This window comes from Balaenoptera borealis, assembly GCF_965194805.1.
Source record: "Balaenoptera borealis genome assembly, chromosome: 1".
Lineage (NCBI taxonomy): Eukaryota > Metazoa > Chordata > Mammalia > Artiodactyla > Balaenopteridae > Balaenoptera > Balaenoptera borealis.
Genome location: NC_138860.1, coordinates 135,556,940 through 135,576,337, shown reverse-complemented (window position 1 = coordinate 135,576,337; position 19,398 = coordinate 135,556,940). Strand labels below are relative to the sequence as shown.

General features: G+C 43.1%; 1 protein-coding gene across 6 annotated transcripts in view; it reads right to left on the bottom strand.

Annotated features, from left to right (window-relative positions):
- Window positions 1-9,416: 9,416 nt before the first annotated feature.
- WLS (Wnt ligand secretion mediator) overlaps window positions 9,417-19,398 on the bottom strand; it is a 106,353-nt gene continuing 96,371 nt past the window's right edge. For 3 of the 6 annotated variants that reach the window (XM_082358030.1, XM_082358027.1, XM_082358032.1), the window contains 2 exons: window positions 10,541-10,705; window positions 9,417-10,264 (listed from right to left, as the gene is read on the bottom strand). In XM_082358030.1, coding sequence (XP_082214156.1) covers window positions 10,554-10,705 — 152 coding nt within the window. In that variant the 3' untranslated portion in view covers window positions 9,417-10,264; window positions 10,541-10,553. Of the gene's footprint in view, window positions 10,265-10,540; window positions 10,706-10,746; window positions 10,809-19,398 lie in introns of those variants that run through there. The other 3 variants (XM_082358028.1, XM_082358031.1, XM_082358029.1) reach the window with 2 other exon arrangements.

The window sequence follows — 19,398 nt, the reverse complement described above, 5'->3', positions numbered from 1 at the left end:
AAGCGTATCTGCCAGAAATGTCAGTAAAGGCAGTGAATGGAGGGGTTAAGAACAGGCTCTAGAAGCAGAATGAATTAAACCTGGCTCAGTTATTTCCCAGCTGTCTGACCTCAGGGAAATCATTTAACCTCCATGTGCACCAGTTTCTTCAGCTTTAAAACGATGGAAATAGTCATACCTACCTCTTAGGACTGACTTGAGGATGGAAATGAATTGATAAATATCAAGGAATTAAAATGCTACCTGGCACATGCGTAGCATGGGATCTATAAATGTTAGATATTATCATTGTTGTTATTGAATTAAATCCCATGAAGGTAGGGATATTTGTCTGTTTTGGTTACTGGTCTGCTTTGGAACAGTGCCTGGCACTTCATAGGTGCTTCGTATATACTTTGGGGGTAAATAAATATCATTATTACAATCAGTTAAAACTCTTTTGTAATGCAGACATTATTTATTTTGACCAGCAGAGGGCAGCAAGTAGCTATGACTGACAGTCATTCTGGACAAGGGGGTTTTTAAATGTTCATTTTGAAGGCTAACAGGACTGCCCCCTCCTGAGCCAGCTGGTGGGTTGAAAGGATGCTGTTGCACCTGTATGAGTGGCCCCACCCCTCCCACTTACCTTTATGCAGTTAGATGATTGGCAGAAATTCCAACTCATGACAAACCTTGGCTCGATATTCTCACAGGGTCAACTTATTTTCAACTTCTTTCTTCCTGTCCTTCCTCCTTCCCTCTCTCCCTCCCTTCTTTCCCTCCTCCCTTCTCTTTCTCTAATTATGTCTCTCTCTCTCTCTCTCTCTCTCTGTCTCACACACACACACACACACACACTCACTCCAATGCATCAAGCTAGTATACTGTACACATTCCCAAATTCTATCTGAACTACTGCACCTTGTACTCCAAACCATTAAGTCTAGAGTGGATATTCTTCCCAATCAATTAGTGTTGCTAGATATAGTATAATAGAAAGAACATCTGATAGATTAAAAACTAGACCCAGAGAGGTACTGTAACTTGGCCAAAGACACACAGCAATTAGTTGCAAAGTTAGAGTATAAACCAGGGCATTCTGCTCTGTCCATCCCACCAGGTCATCCCTCACCTCCCCTTCTACCCACAGAGAAGACTCAAGCGGTCCCCATTTATTGATCCAATCAATGTGGTCATCAACTTCTGACCCCAGATGCTATTCCCGAGCTCTGCAATGGAGGAGCTGACTGCTTCCCAGGGCACCCCCCCGGGAGGTCCAGGCACAGGGGGCAGTCAGCAACCACTGCCTACTTGTCCCTCAACAAACTCGGCCCCTGCCCACAGCTCTCAAGTTTCCTCCATGATCCAGTGCAAGTCCATCTTCCCCAGTGACAGGGCCCACACCGGCAAAGTCAAGGTGAGGACCTGGGTGGCACCTGGGTAGCGGAGCACAGAGAGCTCTACTTCTCACAGGCAGCTTCTAGCGTGCCTGGCGGCTGGAACAGTTCCCACACTTCAGCCTCAAGGCTGTCCCAGAGTCTCAGCTCACGGGTGGCCCACTGCTACAGCCTCCCCAGTTTGCTTAAGATAGTGCCTTTCCCAATCATTATCCAAAAAAACTTTAGAAAAAAGTATTTGAGATTCCTACTGAAAAACAAATTCCATACGAATTAATGAATTAAAGAAAGAAAACTTAAAAAGAAAATTGAGAAAACTAGAAAAAAATATGGTTGACCTGTTCTATTATCTCAGATTAGAGAGATTTCCTTCAGCATTACAGCAAAGGTAGAAAACATAAAGGAAAAGATTTACAGAATTGATTATATACAATTAAAAAGCTCCATGCCCCCAAGAAACATCAAAAACAAAATCAAAAGCAAGTAACAATTGGGAAAAGCTTGGCTACATGTATGAGAGACAAAGGATGAATATCCTAAACCAGAATATCAGAGGAAAACGGATGAAGAATCTGAACTGACAACCTAAAAATATAAACTCACAGGAATACAGAACATGTTCAATTCTCACTGGTCATGAAATATATGTAAAATGCAACTTTTTTTGCATCTTAAAGTGGCAAATGTCAAAATTGCATAGTGTCAGTGAAGATGTGAAGCCACAGGCCCCCATTCTGCTGGTGGCACATTTCTGAGGGCCACGGTAAGCTTACAGGTGTCCATCATGAACGTTTTTTTCCATAGTCTTTATCACCATCACTGTGTTTATTTATTACTTATTCTCCCTCACCGCTTCCCCCTACCAGGTCAATATGCACCTTGGTGACAGGGACACTGCTTACTTGTCTGTCCCAAGTACTTAGAACAGCACTAGCCCATAACTAGGGTGCTCAACATACACCTAATGAATGAATGATTGAACTTTTGCCCCAGTAATTCTACTCTTAGGAACTGATCCTAAGGCAACCATCAGAGATCTACAACAAGATTTATATCCAAGGATGTTCATTTCAGCATATAATAGTCAAATTTTGCAAATCATTTAAATGTCCAAAATGGGGGCTTAATAAACAAATGACACATCCTTATTAGAGACTACAATAATAAAAGTCATTAAAATCATGTTGTAGATGATATAATGATATGGAGTTTCTAGATATAGTGTATTGTGAAGAAGGCAGGTTACATAATACTGTTTTCTAGAGAATTTCTGGAGAAATTCTCCAGAAATCTTTTGTATATAATACCATTGTAATATATATATAATACATATGTTATATATATACACATATATTTGATATATACACACATACATGATATATGCACGCATATATAAACATAGGAAATATGATCTATGCATATATATACACACATGCATACATGCATATAAAAACTTGTGTAAGAACACTGACATTTTAAGTATTTATGTCTAATACTTGATGTGATCAATGAAAAGTTTGCCTTTTTTTCTTGACTCATGCATCTTTCCAAGGGCCTGTTTTGCTTCGGGGAATCAGGTAAGAACACACCGTAGCACCCGTATTACTCAAGCTGACTCTGGTTCCAGGTAGCTAACAGCTCAGGGGTGACCCTGCACCAACAGGGGGCGGGTGCTGGCTAGGCCCCGCCTCCTTGCTCAGCGGGGCTGCCGCTCACCCTTCTAGGGAGCAGGAAGCCCGAAGCCCGAAGAAGCCTGAGTGAACAGCGCAGTGGTGACCGCTCCGAGCTTTCCCTTTTCTCAGCATAAGTTCCGCGCTCCCTCTCAGTGTCTCCTCGGACCGCCTTACGAACCTGCACACGAATCCTTGTCTCAGCAGTTGCCTTTCGGGGGACCAGGCTAAGCCACACAAATGTGATTTAACACTCCTGCCCATTCCTAGGAACAGCTCCCTTTGTGAAGCATTTCACAAACAAAGGAAGAGTCTCTTTAAAACGGATTCGCAGTTCGCAGTGAGTCTTGACCGGCTTCTGGCCTTTTCGTGCTGGCCGTGCAGTTTCCATCCGGTCAGCATATGAGGAACGTCCGCCAAGCACGTGCTATGGAAAGATCTCATGTATTGGCCGCTCCTGTCTTTGGCTCACTTTCAGTCTCTCAGTGTCCCTGAACTGAGAAGAGTTCATCATGGGAGTGAAGACCATCCTGACCTTGACTCATCCCCCTGGAAAGAGTTGCTGGGTAGAGCAGCCACCTGAGGGAGCTCAGAGCTTCAGAGGAGCTCAGAAGAACAGTGAGAAGGATCGGAGGGGCCTCCGAATCAATAAATGCAGGGGATCTATTTACACTAGCACCCCCCCAGGCTGCGATGCCAGCGCATCTGCCCACAGCGGATCTGGATCAAGTGCCCTGCGTTGCTGTAAGATGTCATTAACACATAGCCTCCTTTACCGTTCTTAGAATCAGGGCTGGTGAGGACTTCAGAGATCACCTAGTTCAAGGGGGATGGGGTGTAGGCAACTGCCCTAAGGGTCCCAGAGCAAAGTCATATGCAAAGCTATGACAAGAACTCACTAAAAAGCAATAATTATCATGGAGCAGCTGCATATTCCCCCATTCCAAGGTCTGACTTTTGTTCTAAGAATTTGCTCAGTGGTATCTGTCATCCTCCCTTTGGCCGGAAGAGGGCAGACACTTGCCATCGATGGAAGTGGAGAGGAAGCAGATTATTTTTTTAGGCTGGAATAACATCTCCCAATAAGGTCATTCTGCTCTAATGAGAGTTGCAGCTCAAAACAAAATTCTTGACTCTTCTGCTGCAAATATGCCACTGAAGAGGCAGGTTCAGAGACTGAAGATCTCTTCTTAGTTCCAACTTTGTCATTTCACTTCTCTGAACCTCACTCCTTTATTATGTAGTCACTATGTGACTATGAAGAGGAGATATTAAAGGAAAAATACATAAATTATAAAGTTCCATATTACAAAACACATGCACATGAAAAAAGGAGTTTAACAGTAATGGTGGGTGTGTGTGTGTGTGTGTGTGTGTGTGTGTGTGTGCAGAGAGCTGGACAAAGGAGAGATCCAGGCTGAGGGAGGAAATTCCCCAGCAGTTGAAACCAACCCATTTTGCACTTAGGTCTTAACTACTTTTATTTACATTTCTAACTGTGCTTATTTAAAAGTTAAAGATGTGCTTTACCTATTGAATCTGTGTGTGGGAAAAAGTGAAATTCACAGATACACTTGTAAAGTCCTACAATTTAGTTGAAAAATATTGCTGAATACAAAGGCGGGTATTGGCGATACAGGCATACCTTGGAGATACTGCGGGTTTGGCTCCAGACCACTGTGATAAAGTGAATACCACAATAAAAGGAGTCACATGGAGTTTTTGGTTTCCCAATGCACATAAAAGTTATGTTTACACCATACTATAGTCTATTCAGTGTGCAGTAGCATCATGTCTAAAAAACAATGGACATACCTCAATTAAAAAATACTTTATTGCTAAAAAATGCTAACCACCATCTGACAACAGAGGGTCGCCATAAAACTTCAATTTGTAAAAATTGCAGTATCTGCAAAGTGCAATAAAACAAGGTATGCCTGTATTAATTTTTAAAACTCTTAAGTGTTTTAGTGGTTACATGTTCATGAGAAGCAAAAAGGTAAGAAGTGGATAATTTTTCAAATCTAGTGCCATTTTCTTAGGATGTCGAGCCCTAGTAGAGGTATTATTTTCACACTAATCTGTGCCAGCTGGAGCAATGCTGCAGTCTGAGTATCAAATTCTAGAACAATGAGGAACTAGAAGGCAGTTAATAGGCGAACAGTCATGAGGCAAGGGTCCAGAAACCACACCTGGAGGAGGAACTGAGGAATCAAGACGTGAGCCTGGAGGAGAGCAGTCCTGGGTGGGACAGGACCTGTGGGAGGAACTGCAGTCAGAACAAAAAGGCCAAAGTCGCAAAGGGGGCCTGCTCTCAATACTGAAGGGTCTTAACCACTGGAGCTAAGTGCATGATCATAGAGACAGGAAGCTCTGGACACTGGGGTGGTTCAAGGAGTGCCCGGAAGAGCCCTCTGATGTCAGGAGAAAAGAAACGCACCACTGACACTGTCTCAGAAACCAAGTCATCCCTGTAGCGAAATGTGACAGGAGAGAGCAAGCAGCTGAAGTCAGAATGGTTCCCGTAGCACAAAAGTACGAGAGGACCTTGAAATACAGGGAGTGAGGCATAGGCTCATGGAAGTCAGGCTACACCCACACATTAAGCCTAATCAACTGCACTAACGTATCCTGATGCTGAATGGCAGTGAAAGGAGCAGGGTCTGATTGAATCAAGGGAAGAAGGGCATCCCCAGCAGTCAGAGAGAATGGGGTGGGCTGAGGTGCGTTCACCGGCTCACCCACCAATGCTCCCCAGCTGGACTCCCGCACTGCGCTAAGCACTCTTCAGGGAGCTGTGTGTATTTTCTTTGGAGGTCCAGGGATGATCCCTCAGGCTTCATCATGGTTGAGATGTTATTTCTTTCAAGGGCTCTTATTTCTCTGTGCTTTTATCCCCTGTGCACCAAAACCCTCCCATTTCCTCTTTTAGCCTCCATGGCTACCCAACAATAGCAAGGAAGAACACGTCCTTGATGATGGAGACACAAGGCGTGTCGAACGCTTCACTGTGAGACTGCATGGGAATTGTCATCCATTGAGACTCCCCGATGTGACCAGGCAGCCTCTCAAAGCTGGATCAGTTTGAAAGAGTTGACAAAATAGAGTTTCTAGAACTGCCAAGATGGGGATGAGACCCAAGACCAACCTCCCTTCTGACACTTCTGTAGAGCTTCTCAAGGTACCTGCCGGAACCCCGAGGGGTCTGACTTCCAAAGGCTTCACCAGCTCTTAGATATCAGAATTGAGACATCATCTCAGTTCTGAGAAATGATTAGAACTACCGAGAGGTCGTGAGAGAAACCACTTATTTCATTTTTATGGACGTCTTCTTCCCCTAAGGGGAAAATGTAGGACTAACACCTCGTGAACCCAACGGCTTAACCAACAGAAAACTGATTGTTTTCTACGGGAAATAGCAATTGTACCTTACTTGTTTGATGAATATAATCGTAAATTCTCTTATTGTTCAAAGGCAGATAGTTGGGGAATTTTATACTTCTTCTCCATAATATTCTTCAAAACTACTTTAAAAATTTAAGATAATTTGTAAAATGCATACATGGCCAATAATTAACTTTTGCTCTAGGTTGATAGTCCTTAATAAAGGCTTTTTCTCACCTCTTGAAGGGTTTCTTGAAGTTTCCAACTGATTGAAAACAATTGTGTTCAACCTGCATTGTTGAAACCGAGAACTTCTTCAGCAGAACTCCAGGCTCATTTCATGTTCGTGGAGAAAACAGAACACACAGAGGGACAGGCTGCAACTTCTCTCCTTTTGACCTAAAGTTTCTCCTCTAACATCCATCGGTTATTTCTCTCCTGTCTCTGGATAGAAGTGACCTTTCACTCTTTCAAAGCTAACTCATCAGCTTGTGTCCTTTATCCCAAGTCTCTGACCTTCCTTGGGGCTTATGTTACTTCATCATTGTCTTGACTTCATGGCTGACTCTCACCTCTCAGAGTTTACAAGCTCAGTCCCATTCTCTCCCCAGACTCTGTTTCCTCCTGGACCACCGTCCTACCTCTTTCCTTCCCATCATGAGAACTCTAATGTCTGCCCTTGCCATGAGGTCCCACATGTCCAAACCACCAAATCCAACAGGCCTTATTCAATCTTTAAATGCTGTTGAATCTCTCAGGGTATTGAACTTTTTTCCCTTGGGTCTGGTTCTTTCTTTGGCTTCTTTGACACCTTGCGTTCCTGTGAGTCATCTACCTCAGTTTCTTCCTCTCACCTCTTGAATGGGCTGTGCCCGGTTCATCACTCACAGCTATCTGACGCTTTGCTGTTCTGCCAAGCTGAACTTCATTCTCAATGATGATGGCTGCAAAGTCTCCTGCCCTGACTGGTCCGCTTCTTCTCTTATTTCCAACTGCTAGCTTGTCAATTCCTCCAGAAGATGGCTTTTAAAACCCAAAACTCCAAACTCCTCATCTGGCCCACTGTAATTCATCTTTTCTGATTGTGTGCCCAGCTCAAAATGGATTCTCCATTCTTTAGAAACTGATGTCAATCCACAGGGTACGCTGCTCGCAGCCACTTGACTTGGCTTCCTGATCACAGGTGATCTGCACAGGGGCAGACACCTGCCTGAGACTGAGCCGCTCACGCACCCTCCCCTAGTTTTGAAGCGAGAGAGACAAAGACTTGGACTAGTCAATGGTATTGTTTTAGGGGAAAGGTCCATGAATTCCTGGTGCTGGGTGCTCTCGGAAAGTTCTACTAAAGTCCCTCTTTTAGTTAAGCTTGCTAGACTTGGCTTCTAGTACTTACAGACCCTTAGGTAATAGATTCACTGATACTTCCTCTCCAAAAATCCCTAATTCTGTCAAGGGCCCTAACGTTCCCTCACCTAGGAGGGCTTGAACTTTGACTCTGCTCTTGCTTTTCATGAGGTCCACATTCAGAATGCTCAGACCTTGCTGGTTTTATCTCCAAAATTAATCCCCTCTTCTCCATGTCCTCTACTGTTGCCCTGGTTCCAGGCTTTGTGATCTTTTTTGCTGGGCTTGTCCAGCCTTTCTGTTGCTCCAGCAGTAACTCTGATCATATCACTTTTCTGCCTAAAACTCTAGGCTCAGTCTGATAGCTCTTCCCACAGCATTAAGGACCCTTCTCATTCTGGCTCACAGATGCATGGGGCCCATCTTCTGCTATATCCACTCCTTTTATGTGCCAGTCAGGCCTGATGACCAGCCTTGTCCAAACATTCTCTATTCTTCACTTCCTCTATGAGTTTTTACTGTTGTTCCCTTTGTCCTTCAGCCCTCGTAAAATCTTACTTCTTCTTCTTTAAGGCCTATCTCAGGCCTTTTCCCCATCTCCTTAGGAGAAACTCTCCCTCCATCCTCTGGGGCAGATTACTTGTTGTGTTTTAAGTTCATCTTCCCTTCCAGACTGTGAGGCATGGGCTACATTTAATTCCTGGCATCACAGTGGTCGATCAGAAGTGGATGTTGACTGCATTGGATTAAACATCATCAAATGTTTACCAGGACAGGAAAAGGCCTGAGAGAAAAGCCAAAGCCATAGTATTTCCTCCCATCACTGTTTTCCATGGATTTAGCCAAAATCAGGGAAAAGAAAGGATGGAGAAGGAGTGCCGAGTAGGTGAATTAAATGGATTGTGCCCCAAACCTCCAGGCATCAATGTCTGAAAAACAGGACACTCACAAAATTGTCTTTAAAATCCAGAAAGAACATAGTTACACAGCTTCAGAGTTTAAAATGCATTTCCATACACATTAACTGACTTAATTTGCACTGCCACCCCATGAAGCAGTTAAAGTTTATGAATGCCAGTTTGTAGGTGAGGGAACAGCCAGGTCAGGTGGCTTCAACAAGGTCATGCTATGTAATAAATGTTGGGCCTCTGCTAGGAAACTCTGCCTTCTAATCTCAGATCCAGTATTCTTTCTCTCTGCTGCACCATGTTGTCTCTCCAATGGCAGAGTTAAAATACAATGAAACAGGCTATCTGGGGAAGTGGGCATAGGTAGGAGGGTCATAATTTACTTCTAAATCATGTACATTTCCCCCCCACCCTTTCTGTCACACATGCCAGCCTAGGTAGGTTAATCATCCAGTGAAGAAAATGTTACCCTATTTCCAGAAATATATAACACCCCCAAACACTTTGATTTGATGGCAAAATATTTTAATTTTTCATAGAGCTGTTTCCCCCCTACCTCATAGATGCAACACGGAAAAGAATCTGCATGCACGTGTTCTGGCTGAGCATGAGGGCGAGATGTGCATATACATATATGCATATACATACAGGTTTATTTAAATGATCGGATCTACACTTTCGGAGGCTGTTTGAAGCATCTTATCAAAAGAAAACACATTTTAAGCAAGAGGTTAAAAAAGCTTTTCAGACCCAGAGGCCATTTAATACGATAAATCCTACTTGGGTAGTTTAGCAAACATTTTTTAAAACCCACATCCAACAGACTGGTTAGTATTGAATATACAGATTTGGTTTCAAAGCTGAAATGCCCCTGGTGTAACAGACCTTCTCATGAAATTCAGTTATTTTATATTATGCCATAAAAAATAAGGGCACATATCTATTGACAACTTAAATATTAACTCGATAGGCTACTTGGTGATATAAATAGGGGGAAAAAAAAGTGGTCATGGACTAGGAGAAAGAAGACTATGACACCAGCCCATCTCGGACAGCAAAGAATGTTAAACTCTATCCTAGAATCTAAAACAGGAAAAAAAAGAATCAAATATTCCACTCCATATAGACCCCATCTGGCCCAAACCATCCCCCAAGGAGTGCACCCCCAACACATGAGGTTTACTAACCACCTCCTACAGCTGTTACTATGTCACTAATTAACAATGATCACAGAACATGTGTCATACCAGAGGGTTTGTTATCATACACAATGCATTAGTGGCTGCAGGAATCTTCCTCCAAGAGTTACCATCAGAAGGCAAGCTGACAAACATCCACACTGCTGGTCCAAGTAAACCACAGCTAAGAGACAGAGCATTCATTTGCACGTGGAGCTCTCTGGCACGCTCCCCACTCTAGTTAGAGGGGCTGGGGCGTGGGGGACAGTCCCAGCCGGGTGCTGCAGCCTCCTACTCCTGGGCCTCCTTGCGGGTCAACTTGTAGATCTCGGTGGGTCCATCCACGTGGGTGATAGTGGTGGTGAGCTGGAGTTCTTCCCCACTGTGGACACCCAGATCGCCTGAAACAGGGTTTTTGGTGTTAGATGTGATCAAGGAGAAAGCTGGGATTCGTCTCAGTAACAACCGCCCAACGCCAGAGCTCTTTCACATTCTGAGCTTAGAGAAAAAACCAGGGCACAGACACCTAAAACTAGGGCTGACTCCCACCCTTTGCACTCGGACTTGCCAGTAATTTCTTAGCATTTCCATCTCCCAGAGAAGACATTTTAATGATAGATGAGTCAGCTTACTGCCTACATTATTCGTAATAATTATTAACATTTAATAGAGCTTACTTTGTGCCTGACGCTATTCTTGATGCTTTATACGTGATGGTTGAAATTTGTCAAATGCGTCTTCTGCATCTATTGACACGACCATGCGGTTTTTGCCGTATTTAATCCTCACGAGAGCCCTCCGAGGCAGGAACTCTGGTCTTGCCAGCTTTACAGGTGAGGAAGCTGGGAAGGGGGGTCAGGAAGAGGAGCAGACACACGATGGAGCCTGGAGCCGGGAACTAGGCCAAGGAAGGTAGGTCTGACTCCAAAATCGCATACACATTCGCTGTGAATAATTTACAAAGCAGCTACGGCCATGTGAAGGTAAAGAAGACCTGCCTATATTTACCAACAGATTGGACAGGGCACTACGTGTAATGCTTTTAGGAATAATTAGGGGTTTTCTCCTCCAGGAAAAAAGCATAAGAAACGTGCTCTGAATTTTCTGTTGCCCCCAGGATTCTACACAACATCAGTGTTCTGGAGTCATCACCAGTGGACAAAGGTATTCCTCTGCTAAAATGGAATAATGTGGCCTCTTCTCAACTAGCAGGAGAAAAATAAGTTTCTGTGTTAAACCCTTAAAGTCTGCTACCTGACGTAAGACCATCAAGTGAATATATAGTTGGCAAAGGGAAAACGAAAAACACCAAGACCCAATGGTTCTCAATTAAGACTGTATATGGGGTGCACACGTACAGGCATATTTGCAGAGAGGGGTGCTGGAGAACAAAAGGTTAAGGTTATGTCTGGGATTTTTCTTTTACTTACATTGTACACATATGATTTCATAGTTTCTGGAATTGAAATTTTTCCTACTTCAAAGCATGGAATTAAACACACAAGCGCTGTTTTCAATTGGGATTCCATACTATTACTTAGAAGAAAGCTCTGGCCCAACTAATATCTTGTCACTAGTTTAGGAATTGCTAGGCGTCCATTAATCTGATGGCCTTAGGACCCTAGGGGTCACCCAACTCACTGGCCCTGCAGGCTGCTTGGCTGATGCCCTTCATGTGTGCCACGGGGTATTCGTTTTTCACTGTAGACCCTCAGCAGCTGTGCAACTAAATCAGTCTTATGAAATGCTGGAATTGCAGCTCTCTACCCAGGAGAATCTTTAGTCCCAGAAGCAGGGTCATTGGCTGTTGCAGAGACTGTTAATAGCAATTTGGGGCTGTCCTAGCAAGTGTCCTATCCAAGGACAGGGGGCAGAGCAGGTACCAAAGGGGTATCAGCCCAGACTCCAATGCTACGGCCCTCGGCATGCACCAATAGGGTGGAAAGGCTGCTTAAAGGCTTTACACAGAGCTGCCTGGGGCCACGTGGAACCATTAATTATACAATGAGCGAGTTTTCCCAGGTCAGTAACTTACATTCTCGCTGCTGCAAATTCTAGTCCTCTCCTCAGTCAAGAACGGGCTTAAGCCTCAGATTTCTTGGTCAAAGCTAGTTCTGGATTTGCATATCTGGGTGAGCCAACCAAAACTTCAAAGCCGATTTCCTGATCTGCATGTCTGAGAGTCATCAAAATTTCAAAGAGAGTCCTGAGCACCCCAGTAGACCCATTAGTACCTCCAAGTGTTTACCTAATGAATCCCTTTCACTGAAGACTTCATAGAAATAGACACTAGATTGTAATTCTACTCAGGTTTTGAACCAAAGGCACCAATTATTTAAGCTTAAAATGTGATTCCAATTAGCAGGTCCTGGAAAATGTGTATAACGGTACAGATCACATCACGTGAAAAAACAGCCAAAATTACTTGGGCTTTTTAATTTTAACAGGTACATATATTATAGTGCTTGTCCTATGTCTGACTCCACTCTAAACACTTTACAAATATTTATGCATTTAATCCTCATTACCAGCCCTTTGAGAGAGGTACTATTTCATCATTTCCATTCTTTTGAAGAAGAAACTGAGGCACAGAGAGGTCAAGTAACTTTCCCAAGACCCAAGTTGATAAATAGTGATGTGGGGTTGAAACCGGAGCAATGAGGTTCCTCAACCTTAGGTTATGCTGACTCTGTGTAAATATTCAAGTTTCCAACACCCATTGAGACTGCCGGTGAAGTACAAATCCACATGCAATACGTTACTGTCATAGATATATATATATATATATATATATATACAGCAATTTGGATGAATTGTTCAGCATATTAATTTTGCATTTGCATCTGATGAAAGGAAGTTTATAGCACACAACATCAGTGCACTGATAGTAAGGAGAGCTATTATTTATAAGTATTTACCATATGCACTTTTAGGGGCTTAGTGTGCCCTGTATTTCCTAATAAGATGTGAAGACACCAAGGCTCAAATAGGCAATGAATTTCTCTAATGTGACCAGGCTTGCTCCCAGCAGAGCCGGAATGAGGACCTGGATCAATGAGACTCTGGCTAGGAAAATCCATGATTCATGTGTGGTTTCATTGTACCTTGAAGACCAACATTTTCCCCTTAGGGAACGGATGGGAAAATGACAGTGACATAGCAGGAGTAGGTATCCCGCCATTTGTCTCCAAACTCCACAGACTTCCTCTTCTGCCAAGGTCTCACTCCATCTGCTACCCTCCCTCTCTCAGCTCCAGTGCACAAACATGTTCAAAGTCTCTTCCCTTCCAAGACAACAAAACAAAACAAACCCTTCTGAAAATGTGATATGTTTCTTATTAGGGGGTAGGGGCAGAATAAATGGAAAAGAATAAATTATGAAAGGAAAAGATTTCTTCAGTTTGCAGTAAGTCTCTTTTCCTACTTATGATGTCAGTTCATCTCAGCTAATTAACAATAAGATGAAGGCTTGTTTCTAACCATTGTGAAATGAGACCAATCTCTGCCATGGGATTTAATCTCAAAGGACTATCAATAGATCCACATCTATGGTATGACATCCACAGATATGCAGCTGCTGCTTGATTTTAACTGCTGGAATGCATACTGGGGATGCAGAAAGCTACATAAACTGCACTCTAATGATATAATGATGAGCACAGCTTCCTAAGACTGGCAGCATTTTAATGACAATTATTTGTGTAAATATGGCTACTTTAGTCAAAGAAGGGAAACTTCTAATTTAATTCCAAGGCTGTTTCACAGAATTTGGGAGAGATCCACATTCTTCTAATATTAATAAGGGCTACCTAATTCTGTCCTCACAACCACTAAGGCAAATTAATAACCTCATTACCCAGATGTGGAAGTCAGAAAGCTCTCACACTATGAGTTTGTATTTATTTCTTGAGGTCATACACAGTATACATTGGAGCCAGGATTCCAAACCATCTGTGTCTACCTCCAAAGATTATGTTCTTTCTATAACACTCCTGACCTTTCTGTGGAATTTTTTACAGTCCCACAACAAACCTCTTCCCATTTTCACCTTCAAAGCTGAGCTCAAATGATAACTCTCTGTAATGATATCCCTGGTTCATGGCAAAATGAGAAAATCAAGGAGAGCGTATTGTTTGTAAAGCTAAATTATTTCCATGCCAAGGACTGTTGTTTACTCTACAATTATATCCTTTCTACATTTTGGGTGTTAACAAAATACTGGATGGTAGGTTTTCTAAATATTTAAAAATAAAAAAAATTTTTTTTAAAGAATGTAAATCACCAGCACAGTATCTGCTATGTAATAAGTGATCATTAAAAACACCCACCAATACTTCCTCACATGGGCCGGTCCAGCTCCTCCCTGCTCTGCTCTGCTCTACACGGCTCATCTAGCCCAGCACCCCAGCACTGGAATTCCCCACTGGGGTTTAGGGACAAACACTCAGCTAGAAAACACGTGTGCTTTGGGATGACTCAGCCTTTGTGATCCCTTCTGGGGGATAAGGCAGAGTGGCCTTGGTAGGAAGGGTTCAGGGATCTCTCAATCCCTTTCAACGATCAGATTGGTTTATACCAGGCTTGAAGTGAGCCGTTTCCCATCTACCTCCAAGGTACCTCCAGACACTCAGTGCCAGGCACCTCTAAGGAGGGGAACAATAAATCCCAGACATTTTGCATGAAATCTTAGCGTCGTAGTTTGAATTGTACCTCCCCGCCAATCCATTTGTTGAAGTCCTAATTCCCAGTACCTCAGAATGTGACTGTATTTGGACACAGGGTCTTTAAAGAGGTGATTAAGTTAAAATGAAGTCATTAGGGTGAACCCTGATCCAATATAACCATAATATCTCCTTCTGAGAAAAAAAGAGATGAGGATACAGACATGCACAGAGGGAAGACCATGTGAAGACACAGGCTATCAAGACCCACTTCAGAATCTGAGTCCAGCCCTGGAGGGAAGACCGATTCCATCGCTACACACAGACATCAAGGGGAAGCCAGCCTGGCCATGGGTAGGTGCGTGTCACTTAACACACAAGCAGGGGAAAGATCTGCAACAAAAGGCAGCCACTGTCAAAGCCTCATGACTCAAACCAAACATTTACTGAGGCAACAAAAGCCAAAGCCACCTTTCCTGTGAAACAAGCAGCAGGAGACCTCAGAAGCCTCCAGAAGCAAAACTGACACTGAACGGTAGCTACCAAGACACAGGGCCTGGGGTTGCTGCTGTGGCTTCCAGCAGAAAGAATGTATCAGACAGAAGACATTTAGTGGGAATAGAAATAGAAAGGAACCTGTTGGCACTTAGAGTGTCTCCTGTTCCCTCTGTCATAGTCATCCAGTCAGGAATTCCATTTCTCATTTTTTTCTAAAACCTTCTGATAAGAATTTTATAAACGAAATAACACAAAAATGAAAGCTAGTATCAATAACTGACTTCATAAGCAACCCCAACTTTTTTTCCCTACATGAACTGGTGACTGAGGGGATGTGGACAGTGTGTCCTGTGTGCAGGGCATCAATGGTGTACCCCTGAGAGATGAAGTCTTTGCTCCAGGCTAAGGGTTAACATCAGCCTGTGTTGCAGTTTGTTTCTGCCTGGGAAGACATCCAGAATGATTCGCAGATTGATTATGCAAACAGGTAAAAGGAAAAGCTTTAATGAAAAGGCATCAGGAGCACGGCAGAAAATGTGAATGGTCCTTGAAAGAGAAGGTCTAAAGTATCTTTGCTAAATTAAAAAAAAAAAGTATATGTATATCTATATATGTATACACATATATACATATATACACATAAAATGATTATATGTAAACAGATACATATGTATACATTGATAGTCTCTCTCTATATTTTTAACACATTAAAAACTATTCAGTTTTATTAATTAACGTATATTAAGTACACACATAGTCTAAATAAAGCCTTTCAAAATCCACTGTATGATTCTCAATCAAAATACAGATTACACGCATTCAAAAACATTCCTGTTAAAAAAAAAAAAAAAAAAAAAAAACATTCCTGTTCTTCTGATATAAGAATCTGAGAATTGGGATCTCTATGGTTTACAAAACTAAGGGTAATCGTTTAGTAAACATGGACGGAAATTAATTTTACGACCATATATATATATAGACTGACTTGAATGTGTTTACACCAACGCTGCAGCTATGGTGGATCAACCGACAGTTAGGAACCTGGAGCACCATGCCCTTGCGGCACCACTCAGCCGCTGACAACATGAAAACATTCTGGCTTGGACACCCTGGCTGGAGTTGTCCCGCCACGTCCCACGTTTCAGAAGGCAGAGGAGGAAGTCTTGTCTCCTAGATCAGACTACTAGCTCTGTGAGAGCAAGCATGAGTCTTTGTCACTCATCCTCTCAAACCCAGCACAATGCGAAGCAGTGAGGCGCTCACTGGTTCATTTTTAAGGCTCATTTTCCGAGCCACGCGATAAACAGAATCATGTGAGAGAAAATATTCTTTGGAAACTGACCCTTTCTCAAATCTGCTGCCTGCTTTGTTTCTCTCTGTCCATTCCTTGACCAAAAGGGAGAAGCAAAAGTCTGTGCTCTCTGCTTTCATTTCCTTCCTATCCACTCCCCCTCCACACACACACACACACACACACATTTCTCGGCATCTCTCTCCATGTCCCAAACAAAACAACACTTCTCAATGGTTCTTTCTCTTTCCGTAGCCCCTCTGGCCTCTGCTGCATCACAAACTGCTTGCCAAGTTCCTGGAAATGAGCTTTCTCCAGAGCTCCACTCAGGATCCATCTCACGAAGGCAAGAAGAGCCACACATCTAGGATTCATTCTCCATAGCAAGAGATCCAAATTCTTGGCTCTGGACCTTAAAAGCTAGAGTGGGGAGGGAGTCCAAGCCATTTAAAAATAAAAACTTTCCACAAGAAAAGAAAAGGAGCATGGGAAGGCTGAGAAAGGAGGAGGAATTCCATCCAGAGAGTCGGAGAATTTAAAAATACAGTGTAGGGCGGTGTGGGAAGACGAGGAGTTTGCGTCTCCTCACAACTTGGGCACCGGCAGGATGCTGGTGGGGGACCTCGAAGCCCAAGGTGACAGGAGGAACCCCCAAGCGAACTGGTAGGACGTGGGGGGACTGAGGAAGGAGGAGAAGTGGAGGCCAGATAGGACCAGTGCCCTTGAGGGGTGACTGAGAGGGGGAAGGGGTTTAGCCTTGGAAGCTTGGATCAGGGGGAGCACGCCCAGCGCATCCCCTGCCCAATCGTCCAGAGAAGTCTGCCTGACTCTTGGGCCAGGTCCTACACCCTCAGAGGCCCACTCCAGGCTGCGTGGGTCTTGGGGGCAAAGGAGGGAGACCGGGAGGAGATCAGGAGAGGCGGGCAGGTGGGGGCCTCCAGGACCAGAGTGGAAGAGGAGCACAGGGCGTTGGCCCCACCCACTCGAGCCCAGGAAACCTACTGAGCTCCCAGGTGGGGTCCCCAGTGCTCTGAGACCAGAGGCGGGAAGCACGCCTGGGCCCCTTCTGTTCCATTGAGCCTAAGCCCCACCCCCAACACCCCCAGGGCCTTTTTCAGTCCTGTGGGTCCTAAGCATAGGGCCCACCCACTGCCCAAACTCCACCCCTGCTTAGGCCTCACCCTCCATAGCCAAGGCCTTTTCTACCTTTTCTTCTTTTCTCCTCCTCTTTTTTACTATTGTGGTTCTGTTTTGCCTTCCAGTTGTTGTTTCATCTCTATTTTTATTTTTACGTTCTTTCTAACATATCTGTTAATTTCTTAGTATAATTTTATTTTTTACTTTGTTATTATTCTCCCCATTTTTTTTTTGGCTGCTCTGGGCAGCTTGTGGGATCTTGGTTCACGAGCTGGGGGTCTGGCCGAAGATCCTGCGGTGGGAGCTCTGAGTCTGAACCACTGGACTAACAGAGAACCTCAGACTCCAGGGAATATTCATCAGAGTGAGGTCTCCCAGAGGTCCTCATCTCAGCACCAAGACCGAGCTCTACCCAACAGCCTACAAACTTCAGTGTTGGAAGCCTCAGGCCAAACAACCAGTAAGACAGGAACACAATCCCACTCATCAAAAAAAAAAAAAAAAAAAATGAGACAGCAAAAAATATGTCACAGATGAAGGAGCAAGGTAAAAACCTATAAGACCAAATAAATGAAGAGGAAATAGGCAATCTACCTGAAAAAGAATTCAGAGTAATGATAATAAAGATGATCCAGAATCTCAGAAATAGAATGGAGGCACAGTTTGAGAAAATACAAGAAATGTTTAAGAAAGATCTAGAAGAACTAAAGAACAAACAAACACAGATGAACAACACAATAACTGAAATGAAAAATACACTAGAAGGAACCAGTAACAGAATATAACTGAGGCACAGGAACGAATAAGTGAGCTGGAAGACAGAAGGGTGGAAATACCTGCCGAGGAGCAGAATAAAGAAAAAAGAAAGAAAAGAATTGAAGACAATCTCAGAGACTGCTGGGACAACACTAAACGCACCAACATTCAAATTATAGGGGCCCCAGAAGAAGAAGAGAAAAAGAACGGGTCTGAGGAAATATTTGAAGAGATTATAGTGGAAAACTTCCCTAACATGGGAAAGGAAATAGTCACCCAAGTCCAAGAAGCACAGAGAGTCCCATCCAAGATAAACCCCAAGAGAAACACATCAAACCACATATTTATCAAACTAACAAAAATTAAATTCAAAGAAAAAATATTAAAAGCAGCAAGAGAAAAACAAAAAATAACATACAAAGGAAATCCCATAAGGTTATCAGCTGACTTTTCAGCAGAAACTCTACAGGCCATAAGGGAGTGGCAGGATATACTTTAAGTGATGAAAGAGAAAAACCTACAACCAAGATTACTCTACCCAGCAAGGATCTCATTCAGATTCGATGGAGAAATCAAAAGCTTTTCAGACAAGCCAAAGCTAAGAGAATTCAAAACCACCAAACCAGCTTTACAACAAATGCTAAAGAAACTTCTCTAGGCAGGAAACACAAGAGAAGAAAAAGACCCACAAAAACAAACCCAAAACAATTAAGAAAATGGTAATAGGAACATACATATCGATAATAACCTTGAACATAAATGGATTAAATGCCCCAGCCAAAAGACACAGACTGGCTAAATGGATACAAAAACAAGACCCATATATATGCCTGTCTACAAGAGACCCACTTCAGACCTAGGGACACATACAGACTGAAAGTGAAGGGATGGAAAAAGATATTCCATGCAAATGGAAATCACAAGAAAGCTGGAGTAGCAATATGCATATCAGATAAAATAGACTTTAAAATAAAGACTGTTACAAGAGATAAGGAAGGACACTACATAATGATCAAGGGATCAATCCAAGAAGAAGATATAACAATTATAAATGTTTAGGCACCTAACATAGGGTGCATAAACCCACCTCAAGACATAAGGCCAATGTTAACAACCATGAAAGGGGAAATTGACAGTAACACAATAATAGTAGGGCACTTTAACACCCTACTTACACCAATGGACAGATCAT